The sequence below is a fragment of the Thermobia domestica genome, chromosome 10, assembly GCF_964235325.1.
Source record: "Thermobia domestica chromosome 10, izTheDome1.hap1.1, whole genome shotgun sequence".
NCBI classification, from domain to species: domain Eukaryota; kingdom Metazoa; phylum Arthropoda; class Insecta; order Zygentoma; family Lepismatidae; genus Thermobia; species Thermobia domestica.
Genome location: NC_137463.1, coordinates 208,609,560 through 208,632,419, shown reverse-complemented (window position 1 = coordinate 208,632,419; position 22,860 = coordinate 208,609,560). Strand labels below are relative to the sequence as shown.

The 22,860-nt window shown below is 34.6% G+C and overlaps 1 protein-coding gene across 1 annotated transcript; it reads left to right on the top strand.

Moving 5' to 3' along the window:
- Window positions 1-259: 259 nt before the first annotated feature.
- On the top strand, window positions 260-22,860 carry LOC145662159 (trypsin-1-like). The gene is made up of 7 exons (XM_081727494.1): window positions 260-561; window positions 1,972-2,152; window positions 10,128-10,232; window positions 12,042-12,201; window positions 16,616-16,744; window positions 20,407-20,503; window positions 22,672-22,860. Exons 1-7 carry the CDS (start codon window positions 306-308, stop codon window positions 22,758-22,760), a joined length of 1,017 nt encoding a protein of 338 aa, XP_081583620.1. The 5' UTR covers window positions 260-305; the 3' UTR covers window positions 22,761-22,860.

Below are 22,860 nucleotides of genomic sequence, written 5' to 3'. Positions count from 1 at the left end.
ACAAAGAAGGCCAGTAGTTTACAAATGCTAATAAGTTACTAACATGTCAATATTGTGTTTATTGAATTCTTACAAAAGACATAACTATGAATAATGTTTAGAAAATAAACAAATTATTGTCTAGCCATGATGTGTTGATTTTGAACAATAATTTTGATAGCTAAATGAATTCGAAACATCTGCTTATAAATCATGTTGTAAGAAGAGTGCATGAGGTATATAAAGAAGAAGTCTCACCTTCATTTCCAACCCAAATTTTGCAAGAAAAAATTTTCTGACTTGCTCTCTTCGAAACGCCAGCCATTATGCTTGGGTTAAAAATTGTCTTCAGTGTGCTGTTAGTTGCTGTAGCATGTGAACGAGTGCCGATTCCATACGAACCTGAAGGAGAAGAAGATTCTTTTCCTGTGGAAATTGAACCAAAACAATCTTGGAACCCCTTTCCACAATGGTGGTACTACCAATATCTGTGGAATACAATGCAAAATCAAAGACCGCCGCCTCTGGAAGGAGCTGAACCTCAATCATCGAATGATGTCATGCAAGACTCTGGACTTTGTGGTGAGTATTCATAGTGTTCTACACACTTTAAGTTTCTAATAAAGTTAGAGCTTATCTTGCTATGGCGAGCACGAGCGGAAACTCCATACAGAAAGTCGAACCAAGAAAGTTTCAAACTTACCACAGGTATTGATTTATTTCATGTTCGAAAACAATTTTAACTTGCACAATGAGGGTATGCTTCTAATACTTCAGAACTTTGAATAGCAACATCATTTAGAACGGCCTTTATCATAGCCTCACTATCATTTTTTTTAAACCAGTAATATCTGGCTGTATGTAATACCGGCACCTTTTTTCTAAAGTTTAAACAAGCCACTTCTCTAGCCATTTTTGCTTTTATGAAACTGCAGATATTTCAGTTTCAATCAATTTGAAGATTGAAACAACGGTATATTGTATGCATTCAAAAGGTAACACTATCATTGGTTTGCAGCATCTTTGAATTGCTTCCATTTGCTTAAATTCTAAAGCTTGCTTTCATAGACGTTAAAATTCCGTTAGAATGAAACATAAGCAGTTTGCGGTCTTTCATGGTCTTCAGAAAATTAAGGGCTTGGACGTATTATTTTCTCTGAAGTACACTTTGGCCACAATTGTAATACCGTCCGGCGAATAATGAAGGGGATTTTCATGTAAGAAAACATGAACTTTATAGGAACTTCATCTATATGACCTTTCCTTCTAAGAACAAAGTCTGCTTTGGTATTCATGAGGATAGTAGATCGCTTCTCTCAGATTTAGCCATAGCAAGTGGACTCATGGCTGGTCCGATGTTACTATTCTGCAGTTGATACCAAATGCAAGGAGTCTAGAGATGACGACGGAATGTCTGGCAATATGTTGTTGTAATAACTTATTGAAGATCAGTACCGGCTTCGAAGAAAGGGAAAGAAGAAAGGATTTAAGAAGGAAGGAAGCGCCTGGGACGTATATGTTAGGAAGCATCCCGGTATTTGCCTAGTGTGAATAAGGAAAATACAGGTAAACCCCATTCAGGATTGCTGACCTGAAAAAGCTCTTATACTTTTCCGACCGAATGTCCCCACCGAAAATTGAACCCAGGACCGCTCGCACTAAAGGCGAGAGCGTTAGCGACTACACTATGCGTGCCACTTTTTTTCTCAGGCTCAATTCCTCTCTCTCTCTCTCTCTCTCTCTTTCTCTCTTTCTCTCTCTCTCTCTCTCTCTCTCTCTCTCTCTCTCTCTATATATATATATATATATATATATATATATATATATATATATTTCAACATTTAAAATGCAATTATTCTTCATCTGTTACATACCTTTTAAATATTTCCGATAACTCCATTTCTCTAAGCTAGTAGAAAAATATATTAAAATTTAGGTCTACATTTGTTGAAACATATATACATATATGTTTATTGGTGTTTTGTATTTCAGTTTGTGGCACACGCAGTACTAACCGCATTGTAAATGGAGAGGAAGCCCCTGAGCATAAATGGTGTTGGCAAGCTCAGTTAATCACTTGGGCCGACGAGGACAAGTCATCTTATTTTCTTTGTGGAGGTTCTGTCATCAATGATAGATATATTGTCACAGCTGCCCATTGTGTCGAAGATACGTAAGTAATTGTTCCAGGCATATTCCTAATACAGTCAAGCTATCTTTAAGGAAATACCATGATACCACGTTTTATTTATAAACATTTTTTTTTTTGCTTAATGTAGGTTAAATTAATTAGTGGTTTGTAGAAGCAGATGTTGGACATGTGGATGTGCTCTGTGTTTCTGAGTGTTACTTAAATATATCTACTTCTTCTTTTTTTTTTTAACTTATTAAGTATTTACTCATTAATACTGATTCAATATCCATTTACCATCGAAGATAGGGAGCAATTGCTGTTCAACGTAAGTTTAAAAGATTTTCCTACACAAAAATTCTACTTATTGTTCAACGTAGTTCAAATGTATTATATACTGTAAGGTGTGAAACATATTTTAATAATTACGTACGTTCCATTTCATAAACGGGGTGTTTTAGAAACAAGACACTAGTACATTCTCCACGTACACTTGAATAAAATAACGTACTAACATTTAGTTACTAAAATTTTTAGCAAGATTAGAAAATAAACCAACGCATCATGTTGCCAACAAGTTGACACAAAGAGTCACTAAATGGAAAATGAAATAACTCCAATTTTGGGTGAAAAGTTGCTAAAAAATTATTGGTAAAATAGCATCTTTTTTCTCTCTCTCTCTCTCTCTCTCTTTCTCATATTAGATATGTGATCAGTTAAATTCATAATTCTATCTACGCTACAAAAACGTATATGCGAAAACGTAATTGAAAAGATCTAGGTAACTAACAATAACTTCACATTTATATATATATTAATAATAACAATAACTTCACAATATATATTACTAGCAGCGTTCACCCCGCTTCGCTGCGGTCACCCCGGAACGCAATAAACTTTGTTACTTAGATAATTTTTACTTTTTCGCTTTCAAGTGATATGATAAAAACCATAGAAGATTGCAGTAAATCTTAACATTATATCGCCTGTCATTTATGTTAACCCGCCCCGCTTCGCTGCGGTCATCCCGGTGCTGGCATATTGTAAAAGTGTCTGTAAAAATAAGCAAATCAATTAAAAAATTTTAAACAGAAGATTCAAGCTATTTTCCGCTGTATATCGCCTGTCATTTATGTTAACCCGCCGAGTGACACGGTCATGCGGGTTGCATATAAATACGTTTATTTTTACCTATGATGAACTAATAACAAAGAATTTGTACGTTATGGACACTTGAATGGTCAATTATCTCAAGACACTGGTAATTAAAAATTAAAGTGATATGATAAAAACCATCTAGGGTCCAAATCCTAATAACCCCCCAAAAATGAAAGAAATTGGTTCAGCCGTATTAGCGTGATGAGCGGACAAAGGATTTTGTACGTTCTCTTTTATATATATAGATTTTATGATCAATTTCAATTCAACAAAATTGAAACTCAGTTCAGAAAAACGAACAAAAGTAAAAGTCTACAAAAGAAAAAATCTTACATCTACTTTACTTTTACATACGTTTCTACAGATAATCAGCTTGCTATCGGTAATGTATTATTGGTGCCTCTAAATGGTAGCTGTGCAAACTAATGAATAATAAATGTTGGTGTTTATCTCCGTTAGAGGGCAAGAGGTAACAGCAATCAGTGTGGAATTCTGGCGATAAATGCAATGTAACTTCCCTACCTCGTCGACGCTTGTGCTAATTCAAATAAACAAAAGGAAAACACTCACATATTTAAATTGATTAGAGTTAATTGTGCTTGATTATGGAAAGACAGGCTCTTCGCAGCAGAAAAGTAGCTAGATTTGTAAGTAAGTGGCAAAATTGTTGTGTAAAAATAACCAAAAATGTCGATCGCATCCTAAAAGTTGAATCCCCTAGATTTAGGGACTTTTCTCCCAAATTGGCAACACTGCAATGCATTCTAGATTAACACTCGCTTTCTTCTCGTGAAAATGAACTCGAATTTTATTCTACTAACCAGTAATTCAAATTTTATTTTTTTAACTCTATTTCTAAAGTGCGTTTGTGGTTTGTTAAGCGTTCTCCTTTTTCTTCGAAGTTGCTGGAACCCAATCCTCTGTTTCTTGTATCAAACACAGGGAATTGGACAAATCACGGGCTGCTAAGTGGAGGTACTCGCAACTATTACGGATATAGGCTGACAGTTGTCAAGTGGTCATAACTTCTTGTTTACAATACGGAAACGCAGAAGAGATGTAGGTACAAATGTGTTTTTCCGTGTTGTGAAATAGAAGTTCCCATGCGTCCACTGGTAGTGAATTCCGTTGCAGCGAATTTCCAACAGTAAATGTTAATCGCTCTCTTCCTTTCAGTTTTTCTATCAATATCGTCTTGCGATAAAATCCAAAAGGGGTCGTCCACATTTTACGTAACGCAGCAAATGGGGAGGGGATTCGGCCTCACGTTACGAAGTGTGACAAGGGGGTGGAGAGGGGGTTTACGTTTTCGTTACATAACACATGTATTCTTTTTGCCTGTAATTTTTATTTTTATTCTTAGGTTCATATGCAGCTTTCAAACAATATTTTCTTCAGTTCTTTTCTTTTTTATAAATAAATATTTCTATTGTTTTGGGAAATTGCGAACTTTAACCTCATATGAGAAGGGATTCGAAGACGCTACTAGACACTACCATGGCTGGTGACGAACCTTGCGGGTGTTACAATACAATAAAACTCCATTGGTGAGTTGATTTTGAGTTTAACGTCCCGTTCAGCAGCAAGGCTATATGAGACGTGGACATAGGGAAAGGAGGGTAAGTTTGACGAGGTGTTTAAGATGACGAATTGTCAATTTCAGATACTGAAGTGATATGGCAACACAGCCTTCATGCGGTTCGGAAGGCACTAGTGCCACACGTGTTGGGAGATAGAAAACTATTCCGATCGGCCGTGTTCCAGTTGACCAGGAGTGGTTTGACTGTTTGCACGTCGGTTCGTTGTAAAATTCCGTTGTCAGAAAATAAACGTCTGAAGCTATTGTGGTAAGTCCCCAGGACATGATTTTGTTTTTTCGAAACAATGTAGTATATTAATTACATCAATAGCTCAATGTAACTCAGAAATAACTTGATCACAGATTTGTCTCTTTTGCAATAAAAATGGCTGTTTCGCGTAGATGACGAATCAAATAGGCGGACAAGATGGCGAATTCGTCATCTTGCACGAGCTGCGTGAGCCTAACAAGGGAGCAATTTGGAAGAATGGTTTATGACTATGTTGAGAATATGAAGATTCCTCACCGATTCAACCAAGAAAAGAAGAAGGCCAGCAAGGACTTCATCAAGACCTTTATGAATAAATTTCATTACTCCTCTGCGAAAAGGCGGAACTACATCTGCAGGGAGGCTAGCTGCTTTCAACAAAACAAATGTTGAATCATTCTTTAATGTCTATAAAGATGTTTTAAATGAGAAACACTTTGAATCTCATCAGGATTTTTAAACAGGATGAAACGGGCTGTTCAACTGTACCCACGAAAACTCCAAACGTATTAAGTTCAAAAGGAAATCGAAGAGTAATTAAAGTTTCTTCTGCTGAAAGAGGTGTGAATGTAAGTGTGGGTTGTCGTTTTGGTGCTGTTGGCAACTACGTCTCACCATTCTTTATTTTTCCCAAGGTGCGTATGCAGGAACACTTTTTGAACAATGATCCTCCTGGCTCTGCTGGTATCTGGAATGAGTCCCATCCCATATAACCTTACAGGCAGTTAACGTGTGCAGAGAAAATCATATTAGCCTCTTAGGATTTCCTCCGCACACAAGCCACCGGATGCAGCCTTTGGATGTTGCTCTGTATGGTCCATTGAAAACTGCATATAGCCGTGCTTGTGATGACTACTTGATGGCTCCTCCAGGTGAGAGAATCAGCATAAAGAATGTTGCTGCCATTCAATGTGGCATATAGTAGGGTGGCCACGATCAGTCACGCAGTAAAGGGTTTCCGTGCTACAGGGTTAGTGCCATTAAATTTTCAGATTTTCAGTGATTCTGATTTCGAACCATCATTGACAACCGAAAACCAATATGTTCCTGAAGTTACAGCGACCACACCAACTGAAATAAATGCCACGGAACATTCAACAACTACAATGTCTAACTCAGCATCTGCATCATCTGTATCAGTACTTAAACCTTCTATTCCAAAATTGTCTCCTTCCTTTGCGCAATCTAACCAAATACACTCTGAACCTGCATCAACATTTGCAGAACCCGATTCTTCCATTTTTGAACCCGGACCATCTCATGCAGACCCTGGACCCTCAAATGCGAAATCATACAATGGTCTACCCCTTCTTCCTAAAGCAGTTAACGAAGGAAGGAAACAGCGAAAGAAGCTGCCTTTGTTGCTTATCACCAGCAGTCCTGTCAAAAGAACTCTGAAAGAAAGGAAAGCCGGGAAATAAGCCAAAAAGAAGACAAAAGAAGATATGCGTACCCAGAAAAAAGGAACACGGAAGTGAAAAGACAAATCTCCGTAGTATACAAAGACATGTATTCAGTCGACTCCTCTGACTCTTCTATATCAGTGACTTACATGGACGAAGACGACGATTCCGATGTTTTGGGGGAAGGAGTGTGTGTAGTATGTAATGAATATGGTAAAAATGAAACGTGGTTCGCTTGTAATGTGTGTCAGAATTATGCCCATGTTGCTTGTACTGAATTGTCTGTAACAGAAGCAAAATTCAAAGCATACATCTGTGACTTTTGTCCTTGAAATCACATTGCGCTTGTGTTCATATTCTTCTATTCATGTTATTATTTGTGTATTCTGCAAAATACTGCGTTTGAAATACAATAATCAGTCCAGTTCAGTTCTCGCTTTTTGTCTCGTCATCTTACCCACCTATGGAAGTCATCTTACCCGCATAGGAGGGTAAGATGACGAAAATGATATGGGGTCAATAAAAGTGAAATATCATCGTAACTTTTGAATTTAAAACCATTAAACAATTAACAGAGTAAAACGAAAGTCTAACAATTGTCGTGAACATAAAATCGAAACATTTCATCAACATAAGGCTGACAAAACATGCATAGAAGCTTACTATCGTCAACTTACCCTCCCTTCCCCTACTGATTAACGTGGAATACGAACCACATGAAATCTCACCGGGAATCGAAACCGGGTCTCCCACAATAAAACTCCGTTTTGTGGCTATCCCAGCATTGCATTTATGGCATACGTTTTTCTTGAAAATGCCCTCTCGTTATTACTCGTACCACTATTTCTGAGAATGTTAGTTTCCGCGAAGGAACGATCCACGATTTGGAGAACAAAATAAGATACTATGAACCTAATTCGTCGGATATTCATCTCATACTGATTTTTTAAACTTTTGGATTTGAATACTTTTGGAGAAATCGAGGTTATTCTCATTCTGGCACTGATTTAGGACAAGAACAATTTGAAACGGGGTAAACTGAAGTGCAACGTCCAAAAGCTAGTTCACAAACGAGATGTCTCTGCTCCTTCACGTGTGCAGCCACTTCTAATCTGTGGTCGACGACGAAGAGAACTTCTTTGCATCGCCGCCACTGGCGAACTTCAAATGCATGAAGCATACTGGATCTCAAAAAAAGAGGTCGATGTCAATTCTTTAGATCTTATTTCACCTGCATATTCCGGCAGAATTTCCTCCTTGCCAATCATCGGTGACTTAAAAGGATGTTAAACTATATAAACTTTAGGTTAAAATATTTTTTACGGTAATACAAGCATTTTGTAGTTAAAAAGTCTACCATTGAGAATAGTTTTTTAATTGTAATAATCCCTAAAATAAGCAAAATTAGTGAAAAACAGAATCAAAAAATGTTACGTGAGAAAGGGGGAGTAGTGGTGTTCCTACAACCGGTTAACCGGTTTCGGTTCGGTTTGTAGCTTAAACCGAATCAGTCGGTTTGGACTTCAAACCGTTTCGGTTCGGTTTGGGAACAGTTCGGTTCGGTTTGTAGAATGGTTTGGTTCGGCTTAAGAACTGTTGGAGCCTGTTTGTGGACTATTTTGTTCAGTTTCAGTTCAATATTCGAAATCGATGGAAATGCAGTTTGCGTTATTAGGAACCTGAGATTACAATAAGTCTGTAATGTTATGTTTTCGGTATAACTTTATTCAGATGTAAAATTATTTCGATATTCCTGAAATAATTGAGGGTTTATACTGTGTGGGTACTTTTACTGATGCTTTGGAAATTGAAATAAAACTCTTAATATCAGTTGGAAGACAACTTTACAGCATATGCAGATTTAGGATAGATACCCTGGAAGGGGGGACAATTACTTGAAGGGTGGATGTTATTCCAAGGGAAGCTTCGTTTAGAATGAAAATTAAACTCATCCTGAAATGACTGGGTGGTCAATGGTTTACGACCTGTATGGTGAAATCAAATACAGAGCAGTGCACATACCTGATTTTTCTCGCGCCTCTTTTGATACGTTGTCTCCGGCCAGACGTTGCTTTTGTATAAAATGGGTAAAATAAAATATCTTCAGCAACTTTTGGTGTTATTAAATTAATTCTTGCAACGAAAAAGTAGAGGTGAACATGTATTAGCTATATTATAGGAAACGGTCCGGTTTGAGAACGGTTCGGTTCGGTTTACGTTAACCGTTCCAAACCGGTTTAAGTAACAAACCGAAACCACGGTTTACGTTTCCAGGAACCGTCCACCCTAGGGGGAAGGGGTTCGGAGTGTGACAAGGGGAAGGAAGGGGCAAGTATTGTTTAAAAAAATAGCGTTACGTAATATTGGACAGTACCAAAGATTCTCAAGCTCTACTTTAACACATTAAATGCCATGTGAGTTTAATTTAACGGATGCTAGTTTTAAGCTAGGAACCTCGTGAACCAAATATAACTCACATCAATCTTTACCTTGGGAGCTGCGTGTAAGCGACTCATACTATCACACTGTAATATTTATGGTTTATTACAATCTGATTGGGGACACCCCAAACAAAACCCTTCAGCTTGAAAACTCGCAATATAAATTTGCAATTTTGTCATTGAAGTACAAAGTCCATTTTGTTCTCAAAGTTCTCAAGGACACTTTCTTCCTTCCCCAATCCTTTCTTCCTTCTATTTACCCGGATAGTGTGCTCACTAAGGACGTCATCCCTCGTACGTGACGAGCTAAATGGTCATAGCTGCCGAAAGCCCAGAAATCTAAATCCTAAAATTCAGCAGTGATTAATAGAAACATTTCGGCCTGAGTGATTGGTAATCCGATGATCAAGTACTATTGGAAATATGTAACAAAAAAGACCAAACCAAAAACATGGCATGTACCTTCTGTAGTTAATGAATTGAAAGAATTAACCAATGCGCCATTGTACTTCCTCCGTTAATATAGCTGATGTTTACTTCTCCATTTCTCCAATTATGACCTGTAGCTTGGGTTATATTAGACTAATTTAAATTAGCGTCCCTATTCAGCAAAGAGCTACATGAGAAGGGAGTTCCTGATTAAAATGAATCCGCACAGCTATTCAGAGTTTCATTTGAGGTTCGGTACTCTACTTGAATCGCACCCATTATTATGCGCATAGAGAGCGCATGAGTTTACCTGGCCATGTAAACTGTGCTTTTTGTTTTGTGTATTGGGTCTCTGAATCGATCCTACGCTAATCGAATTTGTGGCGGAGAACATAGTCTTCGAGGATTCTCGGGTTTCTACCATCTTCTCTCACATCCTCATTCCACCAATATCATTCTCCTTTAGCCTAAAGAACATAATCGTCAGAAGTAAAATATAGAATTTAATTTCATTTTCCATGTGTGTTCTTTCTTTCTATTGTAACATAGTATTTTGACTAATCATTCATATAGGAATTGCCTCTGAAAACATTATTTCGGCAAGAAATGGTGAACAGTTATTGACGATATTTAGGAAATTCAAAAGTTCTTTACAGATGAATGAATAACTATATTACTTTAACTATATTACTAACAATTATCAATTGTTATGATATTAATTAGCTGAAAATCGTTTCAGGGACGACGATCCTTCGATGATGGAATTATACCTTGGTGCACATAAAAGCTACCGCGACCGGAGCGCTATCAAATACGACATAGAGAAAGTAATGATACATGAGGCGTAAGTACTTTCACATGCGTTCATAGTACTTTCTTATAGATTTTATAATGTTGAAGTATATTTAAATTAAAACTAGAATATTTCATATACAGAGTGTTTCAGAACTAAGTGAACGAACTTCAGGAAGTAATTCTACAAGCGAAAACAAGACAAAAAGTCCGTATCACGCAGTGACGTAACTAGGGAGGCAAACAGGACTTTTGCCCTCGGCGCAAAACTAGACAAATATTTATTTTCAGTATAAAGCAAGGAAAGTAGTTTTAGCAAACTAAAGATCTTTTTTTTTTAAAAAAAAAAAAAAAACCTCAGAAACTTAACAGGAAACAACGACTCACCAACCTTAGGATCATATCCATGATAGCAAATAACTACAGTATTACAGAGTAGCTATTATTAGTTATTTCTTTATTAACTAATAAATTCTATAATTTATTTTTGATATAGTTAGCTATAATTTGAATCAGGGATAGCTTAAATATGGAGGTACACGCTTAAATGAAAAAGTGTTGTTAGGAGGCACGCAAAAAAAAAAGAAAAAAAGAAAAGAAAAAGAAAGAAAAGAATACTACTGATATATAGATACATCTTTAAGTGAAATTTAAAATTGTCTTCTTCTTTCTTTTTTCAAAGTCTATCATTTGTAATCCTACCTGTAAAACGGATATAATTTTTTAATAAAACGAAGCAATAAATCACACTACTCACAAAACAGATTTTAGATTTCAAAAATAAACTAATTTCCTTCTACATAATATGTGCAGTGGAAATGTCTTAGGGAACACATCAGAATGCGTTACTATACTCTTGAAAACACAAAATACAGGAAATGAAGCTTTTTAATATATTTATCGTAGTACATAAAGTTTTATGAAATTAATTACAACGAATATCACTTAATTATTTAAGCATTTAGGTACATTTTAATATGTTACTTCTTAAGTTTTACTTTGATCAACTCTGATAGTGAAATCAACATAGAAATCTCCGTTTTATGTTCAAAAGTGTGTGTTTATGTTAAACTGTATGTCCCAGTAGCGTACGCAGAGGAAGTTTCCTGTTTAACCCTCCGTCAACAAGGTATCAAAGTTTACATTTACATTTACCAGATTAATATACAGGTATATATATAAAAAGTCCTATGAAGTTATGAACTTGGGAGCTTGAGCCCCCCTCTTGATGAAATCCAGTGTACGCCACCAGTATGTCCTATGAAAGAATAACCACACAAATAAAAACACTTAAAATAATTTAATATTCATAAGTGTATAGATTCACATTTTAAAAAATGAAACTTTATAGCGTACATTGTAGAAATATGTTACTAGAAATATGTATTATGTATAACTTAATGGTTAGATAGCATCAACAGGTTGCAACTACCATATCAATATGATTTGTCTGTATGAGAGTATAATTATACTTTGTTTAACTATTGTATTTTGAAAATATCTATTACAATTATTTTACTTAAAATGAATAGATGAAATATGTTTGAAAGTGTTTTAATGTGACATTAAATAAAGTAACAGAAATATAAATCTTGCTATATATAACGTTGGTATTTTGCTATAGTTAGTTACTGGATGTACGAAATACTTCCATGCCCGACAAGTTGGGGAAAGACAATTCCTGTACATAAGGTCATATAATTATCAATTACGAACTCGATTTCTTAAAATAATAATAATAATAATAATAATAATAATAATAATAATAATAATAATAATAATAATAATAATAATAATAATAATAATAATAATAATAATAATAATAATAATAAAATCAATTGTCTTGTTCATTTTCTTCCAGCTACAATACAACCACAAAGGACTACGATATTGCGTTGCTGAAAGTAACAAGTCGGATCACGTATTCAGAAGAAGTTTGCCCAGTTTGTCTTCCGCAGTCTGTGAAGGATTATACAGGACAATACGCTTGGGTTACGGGATGGGGCAACCTTAAGGAAGACGTGAGTAATTTTATACTTCATTTTATAGGGCAGATGAAATACAAAAGTTGGTTACAAACAAGTATTACAACAGTATTACTGGAGGTAAAATAACATTCTTTAAACTGTAATTTGCCTATTGTGAAACATATCATACCAACAGCTCGTCTACATACTGTATGTTCGTTTCTATTGTTGCATAATTATAGTTATTTCACGTCTGATGTACGGAAACAAGTTTGATAACTAATTTCATTGTTAGTTACCAAACTTGACGGTAACAATTGACGTAAGATATTATGGCATAATTGCCAGCTGGCATACTTATGTCTTTTCAGAAAACAAAAATGATAAGCGGAAATGAATTAAATTTGTGAGAGTAGTTGTTAGGCTAGTTTTAGACGGAAGCATTTATCGTAACATTTCTCGTAGCAAAAATCATATTATCGATATCCTACCGTGTAAAGTAGCAAATGCTATAGCATTTCCCATGCCATGGCATATCCTATGGCATTTCTTGTCGATAGAACCTGCTCTATTTCGTAGCATTTTCCCCAGCATTTCTGGTCTGATTGCAGTGCCGGCCGTGGTATGTTAAAAGGAAGCGAAAGATTTTGCGCCAAATATCCACGCTCCTTGTTTTGTGTGGGAAATTGAATTGTAGTAAAGAAAAATGAGTTGGAGTAGGAATGCTATTATTATGCTGATTGAAAAATATGAGGAACATTCTCATTTGTACAGATTTAAAAGTTCTTTGTATCATAATAAGCGTATGCGACAAAGAGCTTTAGGAGAAATAGCTACTGAAATCTCTGTTTTGAGTTTCAGAGCCATAATTTTGCTCTTCTCCAGTGATTTGTTTGCTACGTAACGACAAGATGCTTATCAAAATGCTACCGTGTAAAAGCACCTTATACTTTTGATGCTATATAATATTATAGGAGATTTTTGGCAGCACATCTGCTACGATAAATGCTTCCGTCTAAAACTAGCCTTACATATTACACACATACAAACGTATTATTATTATTATTATTATTATTATTATTATTATTATTATTATTATTATTATTATTATTATTATTATTATTATTATTATTATTGAAGAAAATGGATCCTATTTATGAAAGTCCATTTGTTTGACTCATTTATATGAGTGTAATGGTTCAAAAAACTAAGAAAAAGTAAGATCAAACTCAGCCATTGTTACACCTAGATAAATAATGTAGTAATAAATTCCCAACTATGGGCATCCAGTTTGAGAAACGAGACTACAAAGTGGATGACTAAGTTAAGTGATTTGAATCATTTTTAACGTGACGTGGTTTATCATTTAAAAACTATTTTTCTTTCCTAATCTATTATAAACATTCTTCATTCGCCGTATTAAACAGCTTTAATAGACATTTAATAGATGAACTACATTTGAGGACCCGTACTTCCATTTGCATCCCCTGGCTACACTTCTGTGTTTTCAATACATTCATGTGAAATAACGATGGCCAAAGAATATTGCTCTTAAGTTTTCCGAAAGGAAACACAAAATTTCCTCCTACCATTACATAAGGCACAACAATTAGGTAGTACGCCACTCGATTCCAAGAAGGTGTAACTACACGCACAAGCTTGACTCTACTCTGAGAATTGGGGCCGCGGTGGTTCAGTGGTAGAGCGTTCACCTGTGGTGCATGAGGTACCGGGTTCAAACCCTGCTCCCGCCAAGTGAACTTTGTGGTTGACAAACACCGTGTGCGCGGGTTTTCTCGTGGTTCTCCCACTTTCTTCATTACACCATTTCATTCATTTCTCATAATCACCGTCTCCTGTAGCCTAACCGACATAATCGTGGGACGTAAAACTCAAAGACTTCATTTCATTTTCTACTCCGAGAATTGTTTCCCAATCGAAACTATCACTTCGGTGATTTAACTTGTTAATCTCGGTCAGTGGATTCAACAGCTTCGGGCTAGTTTCTTCATTTGTAAGAGAAAGATCTTGCCCACTTTGTGCACACAATAGAACAGAACACCGAGTTTAAGATATCAAAACATCTTGAAGCATGCACGATTACACACATGGTATTAGGTGGCATAAAGCATTCTTTCGCCGTCTCCAACATTGAATCCATATGCATTGTCATTTCGTGTTCATTATTTTCATGACACGCCGCACAGTGCAGTATTTAGTCTTGAAGTCCAGACAAAAATATTTACCACCTAGTATCATAAAATAATCGATAAATTAATTTGTGTTTCACGACAGTTTTAAAGATACATTATAGCCAAAACTTGGTCCTGCAGTTTTGAACAGTCAGAAAAATCAGGGAAATTATATTATCTTGTGTATTAATTATTTTTTTTAAATTTTTAAACTGTCTATGGTAAATACTTTGAAACATTTTAAGAGAAAATTCTGTTTTGCTATGAATTAACATTTGCTACATCAAATAATTGATAAAAAGGTAACATAAATATAAAATAGAAACAGTAATATACTTTTTTAGATATACTGTACAGGGTGTGGCCAAAAACTAAATGCAGTTGATCCAAAGTTAATTGGGATCAATGTTGGTGGTATGGAGAAACATTATGACGTGTTTTAAGGTTGTCGCCCGCCATCTTGGGGCCGCCATATTGGAATCAACTTGTTTATTTTAAATAGCAACATGGTTATGTGACATATTAAACAACATTCCCGTTCGAAGAGAAATCCAACGGTAAAGTTATTTTTTTTTTCAAAATCTCCAACAGTTTTGAAGTTGTAAATGAATTTAGGATAGGCTATGTTATCTTTCAGACTTAAATTTTGTTAGGTGGGGAGCATTGTATGAACGGAAACTGGGTATCTCTATTTTTTTCTTGTAAGTAGAATGGGATGTTAACTCGAGAGAAAAGAATCAAAATTATCCTTTTGGCTGGAGGACGCGATTAGGATGTCGCTCATTGAAGACAACTGCTATTATTGCTGAACTGCGTTCTCTAAGTCAAACATGTTTGTTTCTAGCCTCAGCTGCTTCCTCTCAGAGTTGCTCAATATTCAAAATAGCATGTTTTATGATTGCTGGGCCATGAATTAAAACTTTATGTAGGGCTGGAGTCATCGGGTACCAATTATATAGTTTCACATAAAGTTCTACAGTGGCAGTAGGGAAGTTCTGAAATTTCTCCATGTCTATTTCATGGCCACTAGAAATTGCCTACAGAATAATCTTGATTTTTTTTTTATCAAGTTTAAATCCATACCAGTTTCTCGGACAGCAGTTTCATGGTCAGCAAAAAAGCTCCTTGAAGTGTTCTCATCGTTCGTATTGCCATGGCTTTGCTTAGGGATGTCTACTAACCAACCCATCTCTTCTCTGAAACTGGTTTGAATTTCTTTTCTGCGTCTCTTTAACTAAGTTCCAGTAAATGTCATTTATTATAGAATTAATTGCATGAAACCCTACTTGGAATAAATTAACTCTACGTACTTTTCTGTATAAACTCAATTAACTAAAGATTAAAGTCATAGGTCTATGTCAGGGAACTGCTGTAAGGCCTTCTGAATTCACGTAAAAAACGAATTAGATATAATTTATAAATATTTTTTTTTTAAATTTTCATGGGGCAATATCGGACAAAATTTTATTCTTGGACTAAGTTAATAAAAGATTGAACTTTTAAATGCAAAAAGAATCACTGATCAACTAGAATTAGAACATAAACAAAAAACACTTCTTAACTTGTAAACTTTATAATTTTTTCTTGCAAAAAGCACTTGACATTTCACATATTAAACCACCAAGACTTAGAGCTAAAATGTTAACATATCATAAAATTAAAACTTCTATTAATGCCCTTTAAAACAATGCAGTTTTTGTTGATAATGACCTTAACACAATTACTAAAATCAATACCTCAAAAACTGTACGCGCGGCCACACTAATTTAAATTTGCATGGTCAGAAAAGTTGAGTGACTTAATCAATTATTATATACGTTTATTTCATATTTTAATAATGAAATTTATGTTTACAAGTTCTGCCAATTATCGAAGAACAAGAAATGAAGTTTATTTCATGTGTTTTTCAAATTTTATTTTTTCGACTTTTGTCCGGGTTTTAGAGTCAAATACTCCACTGTGCGCCGATAATAATTGTACACTATATACTAGATTAATTTCCGTTGTGCATACGTTTTGACTTTATTTTCTAATATAGTTGTTACCAGTTTTCTCCATCCTTTAATTGTGTTATGATATTAGTGGATACAATATCATGTATATTTTATTTATTTATTGTTTCAGAACATTGGGTCCACTCAGACTAACTTGTAGTTAGTTCGGGACTGATATATTTAAGAATGTCACTGATTAGACAAATAAATTGAGCATAATTTAATGATAAATTCACAATATACGAAGAGAAAATAAGTTTGGCTGACATTTTGTTTCTCCAGGGAGAGTCTGCAACTGTACTTCAACAAGTGAGAGTCCAGGTTAAGAACAAACGAAACTGTGAGAGGCAATATGGTCGAGAATTACCGAAAATTATTTGCGCAAGTGATGAAGGGAAAGATTCGTGTCAGGTAAGATGCAGTATACAGAAAGAGTTGCAGTAGATCTTTTATCTTTTAACTTTCAAATCAATAGATTAAAAACGCTCAAATTTTGTACAATACAATTATGAACTATACTTGTATTACATTGCGTCACATTACCTGCAATACCATGTATTGTATTACTTTACTTGCAATACTGCGAAATTTACAGTATTGAAAACTTGACATAAAGTTATATTTTCAACTTGTATCACGTCAGGTTCTTGTATTACATTTGTAATCTACATATCAAACGAAAACTTACAATGCCACACTTCTCATTCAATATTACAAACTTTAAGGACTCTTTAGTACTGCAAATATGTTTTCACAAACAAATTTTGAAAGGATATGAGCGGTTACAGGTGCAATTCCCGGTGGGGACATTCGAGCTAAAATGTGCAAAAAATACTATTTTCAGGAGAGCCATCCTAAGTGAGGTTTTCCTAGTTTTCTCTCATTCAAATCAAGCAAATGCCGGGATGGTACCTCACATAAAGCTATCAGGTCGCTTCCTTCCTTCTTCATTCCTTTCTTCCTCCCGAATTCCTCGGGCAGTGTGATCCCGGAGGGACATCATTCTTCATACGTGACGGGCTAACATGGTCATAGATACCGAAAGCCCAGAAATCTAATTTTTAATCCTAATCCTAACAAATTTTGAAGACCTGTACATCAGTAGTAGCAGGACAATGAACATTCAACGTACTTTAGTATCAGATACTATGATAATGATATATTTCGAATAAATAAAGTTTTAAATAAATTTATCCCTCGGTTTTATAGAACTAGATATAACTTATTTCGGAAGCGATGGATAAAATCTAGAGCAGCCGATTCAGTTTTGACGTATTGACTTTAAAGTAAAAATCTTGAATTTACTGTATTACAGTGTATATTTTTACTATTTTACACTATCTTATTGGATAGTGTGCTTGATTAAAAGTACAGTACAGGTACTGTATTATTCATCTCTCTTTCGTTACGTAACTCTACTGTACATTTAATCAAGCACACTATCCAATCGTACAGTGTAAAATAGTAAAAAATGTACACTGTAATACAGTAAATTCAAGATTTTTATTTTAAAATCAGGACGTTGAAACTGAATCGGCTGCTCTAAATTTTGTTCATCGCTACCGAAATCAGTTATATCTAGATCTGTAAAACGAGGGATGAGTGTATTTAAAACTAGGAAACTTGACAGTGTCAGAACGTACGGACAATCGGCAACCACGGACCACTGTTGGCCCCTTTTAGTACGTAAAACATGGTTTGAATCATAGCATTTGGCTTTTTTCAATAGGCCTTATTTAAAAAAAAGTACTTAAATAAGTATCATATACAATGACGTAGATGCTTTTCAAACAACTTAAAAATTGTAATGTCGTTTACAGCAATTTGGTATCTTAAAACGTACCAAGTTTGCAACAGTGTTTAAAATGAGGTAATTACAAGAACTTGTATTTACAACTGCTAGAAATTGTTCTTAATTAATTATATAGAAGCAAGTAAAAGCAATATTAATAATTATAAAATTGACCCGGAAATTTTAAGCAGAATATCCATATCTACCCATACTGTGAACGGCATTGTGGTATTTACGTAGGTTGAAAACTATCTACGTTACTGGATTTGAAATTTATCTACGGATTGTTTTCGAAATAAAATCTTTTGAAAAAGCCAAATGTTTAATCCCCAGTAACTGTTTTATTTTTATTCGAAATACGGCGTATCATTGTCATAGCATTAGAAATTAGGTACTCTGGATGTGTAGACCAGTCTGCCTCAGCTCGGTTGGAGAGCTGCCAAAATTTTTTATTTGTAACACAGTATCGTCCTTAGTTTCTTTTTTTTTAATGAGTAATACATGTGGTATTGTAAGTTAACATATAGAGATGAAACGGAACAATCTTGATAAATTAAAACTTTATGTTGGAATGGCAATACTGCTATTGTGGTATTATAGCAGAGTATATATCAAACAATTTTCCCTATCGTTAATTCCATCATATAAAATGTAAGTGTTCTTTCTGAATCTGGTGGTTTAAACTTACAAGGACATTTGAAATCAAAGTTCCACCTAGTTTCTCCACCATTAAAAGAACTATCGATCATGATACTGGTAAAAAGTGTCCATGCTTCGATACATTTTTAATTACGCTCTTTATACAAAACTGAAAAATGATGAAACCAATTAAACTATTTCCAAACATATCTATGCATGAGATTACGAGAAAAAATACTTCAAAGTTAGGATAATTATATCCCAAATTTGAGATAACTTGTCTGAGAATCCCATGGTCCCGTATGTTTCAAGATAGTTCCATTGGATTGAGAATCTTCAAATTAGTATAAAAAGCACAATTAGAAATTCATCCAAGCGTAGTATCTCATGGAGAGATATGCTTAGGAATAGTTTCATTTTATTCAGTATAAAGAGCACAATTAGAAATTCATCTAAGCGTAGTATCCCATGGAGGGATATGCTTAAAAATAGTTTCATTGGATTCAGCATCCTCAAATTACTACGTAGTATAAAAAGAGCAATTAGAAATTCATCCAAGTAAGGGTTCTTTCTGCTACTGCCATGACCATTGTTAGTTTTTTTTAGTTTAGTTATTAACGAAGAAAAATATTTTTATTCAGCTTTTCGTTAGCTAAATAGCTACCTTCTTGGTTCATAACAATTGATTTCCACGAGTAACGAAAGTAACATTAGCATACTTAATTTAAAGAAATATTATGAGAACATTGGCTGACAGTTTTGTCAAAATGATGAACACCAAAAATTAAAGAGAATAGCTACATTACGATTTATTTACTTTATTTGGGAATTTCCAATGGCTACGTCTTGTTTAATCATGGACTTACGTATCCACGGGATTGAAGTAACAAAGTATATAATAGAAATTAAAGGAATTTAGTGCCACACTGCCAATTCCAAAGGATTCTGTAGTAAATAATATTTGTAGATATTTGTCTCACTAAAATAATAGCAATAACTAGTTATGAAAATTTGATTATCAGGTTGTTTACTAAATCCTATTTCTAAACGGTTTTGTATATACAATAAACTCTCGATTAGAACGGAATATCTGCTTTGTGTATTATCTGCGGTCTTCCTTTTCTTTCTTCTTTTCATGTAATGATGCATCACTTCTTTTTAAAAAATCTTCAATTACAAACAAAGAAGAGATGTTTTAATACGAAAAATCGAAAAGAGTTGACCAATTTGTGTGTGTGTGTGAGAGAGAAAGTAAACCAACAAACTTTTGGCCACAGAAAACTACTGTTTATTAAGGCATATTTTCTAAACTGTTGTACGCGAGCCCCTGTTGGGTGGTACGTATGACTTATGATAATATGCTAGTGAAAAAGTTGAGAACCCTTGTACTAAGTCTAAATTATATGCGTAGGCCCCTTAATCTGAACAAAAGTTCTGGGTAAGCCTTTTCTTATTCATTTGCATATTTTGTTTGGCCATTTTGCAGATTATTTGCCTATCCGCGGTTGTTACGCTACTCATTTACGCTAACAGTCGAGTTTTACGATACGTACTAAGATTCATTAATATATTTTCAATAACGCTTATGGGTTGAAAAAGTAGTTTTACGAAAATTGATCGTATATTATTGTTCTTTTTGCAGGGCGATAGTGGCGGTCCTCTGGTGGCTGATAACAGAAACTACGACTTGATTGGAGTTGTTTCCTCTGGTGTTGGTTGTGCTCGACCCGATTATCCAGGTAAAGTATTATGTGATGGAAAACAATCCAGAAATTATTAAACAAAAAATTAGCTGTTTATTAAATACTCTTGCTACGGAATGTGTTTTGTATTAGCAAGGCAAGGACGTCATTTGGAAAGGACGGGGAGGGTAATTGACAAGTTTGGACGGACGGGGAGGGCAAAGTTTGAGATTTACATACAGTTTAATAAGTAGTGTAATAATATATTAAAAGAAAAACATGAAACTCTATCACGTATATCGGAAGTTGGAAGCTTGTCCTACATATATTTTAGTAACTGTGGAGTAATAACCCAACTGGTACACCATTGTGAAGTTTCTAGATCTTACTGTTATTTAGTATTTAACAAAGAACACTTCAAATTTGTTTCGTATGCATGTTTTCAAAATTTCTCTTAATCCAAAGTGATGAGAAACTATTCGATCTTCTTTGGTGCATTAGAAAAAGGCAATTTGGCCGGATATATAAATGATTTAGGTCTAAAACGGAGCAATTCTCTCTCTAATTCTTGCCAACTTTGGCGAATTATGATGATGTTTGTTGTCGTATTCAAGAAATGGTGATAAAAAAGAATGTCTCTATGCACTTCTACAACATCCTTGTCAGGAGTCACATCCTTGTCAGGAGTCACCTGCTGTCCGTCAGAAAATATTTAGATTCAAAGTTTAAATTGATCTACTGCAAGCACAAACTATACATAGCTCGGTTGTAAACTACTTCTTTCTACAGCGCACTTTGCAGATCAGATAATTTACATTCCAAAGGAAGTGCAAAATGGAACTACAAATTTCTTATTTTGTCTAAAAGTCTGCTGCCATCAATGTTTGAATTTGTGAATGAATATTCAAGAGAGGTCATAAATTCTAATTGACAGTATCTGCAGAAGGCTACTGTTGTATGGCAGAGAGACAATATGTCGCCCGAAAAAGCTTTAACTTCTATCTTGGTGTATGGGGATTAATCTTAGATAATTCAAATTCAAAATGTTCACCACGAAACAAAACTTGAAGCAATTTTGTAAATTATACCATCAGAGAAAAATGTCGTCATACTCAGTGTTTCAATTTGCAAATACTGAATTCAGACTTTGAAATGATGTTCAACTCAATGGTATTGCATTCAATGGTGTTGCATGACAACACTCAAACAAAACAAAAGTTGAAAACAATAGAAACTACGGAAAAAACTTTAAGGTTAATAATAATCCTTAGCTGGAGCTCTGAATCATTCAGTCATTAGGTAAATAAAGTTTAAAGTAGGCCAGTTAATACTTCGAAAGCAATAATCATTTTCCCTTTCCATTCTTTTTCAGTAAGCCACACGTATGTGGCGTATGTAAAATTGTATGTTATATTTGTAATTCCTGTAGTTTTGGGACTTAACGTACAGCAAATGTATAACTGAAAAACCATGTTTTATAATACTTTCTGTATAAGTGTTCCACTTATACGTACTTTCCGTATGAAACAATACAGGTGGTCAGGATCTCACATACAAATAGACGTATATAAAGTATAGCTGACGAATATAACATAAGTATACATATGCAATATAAGGAAGACTGTTAGATATTAGACATCCTGGAACGGCATGATGTAACATCTAAGAGCAGTGCCTATATACCGTACGGATAACGTATGCTCCGTACTGATTTCTGTAGTAAAAAAAGACGATTCCGTATATTTGTACAATATACCGCTGTCCGAAGAACGGATTTTTCTTAGTGCAGTGATTTAGACGGATACACTTGCTCAGATTTGAAACAAATTTTGACAAATAGTTTCCTTTTCTTACCTTAATAGCACTTTTTATTTCTTTCTTGGTAAGCCAGTCATTTAGGCTAAAGCACTTCCTTGTTTTTCGACAAAAATATCGACGAATATGTTCTCGTTCCTTTCCCAATAAGTTCGTTCATCGAAGAAAAACTTTCTCGTTTCTTACAGATTACGACTTTATAGACAATGTTGCCATATCAAGATACACTGAAACTTATAGAGAAAATTAAACCGTATATATATAGTTAGTAATTGTACGTGTAATACCATAACAGCTATTGGAATCTAAGGTTACAACATTTACTAAAAATTAAGTTGTATACTGCAAATAGTTTCATAAATTATGCAAAAGAATCTTTCCATTAAACACTTATTTTTCCTTCCTTCCAGGTCTTTATACAAGAGTTGATATGTTCTTGCAATGGATTAAGGATAATACAAAAGACAGCCAATACTGCTCTTATCCCGCATTTGGTTAACAAATTTGCAAATGAAGTATTTGTAAGCTGTAGCTTAAAATCTTTTGTTTCAATGGACATGAATAAATAAAAAATTAAATTTTCACAGTGACTATTATAA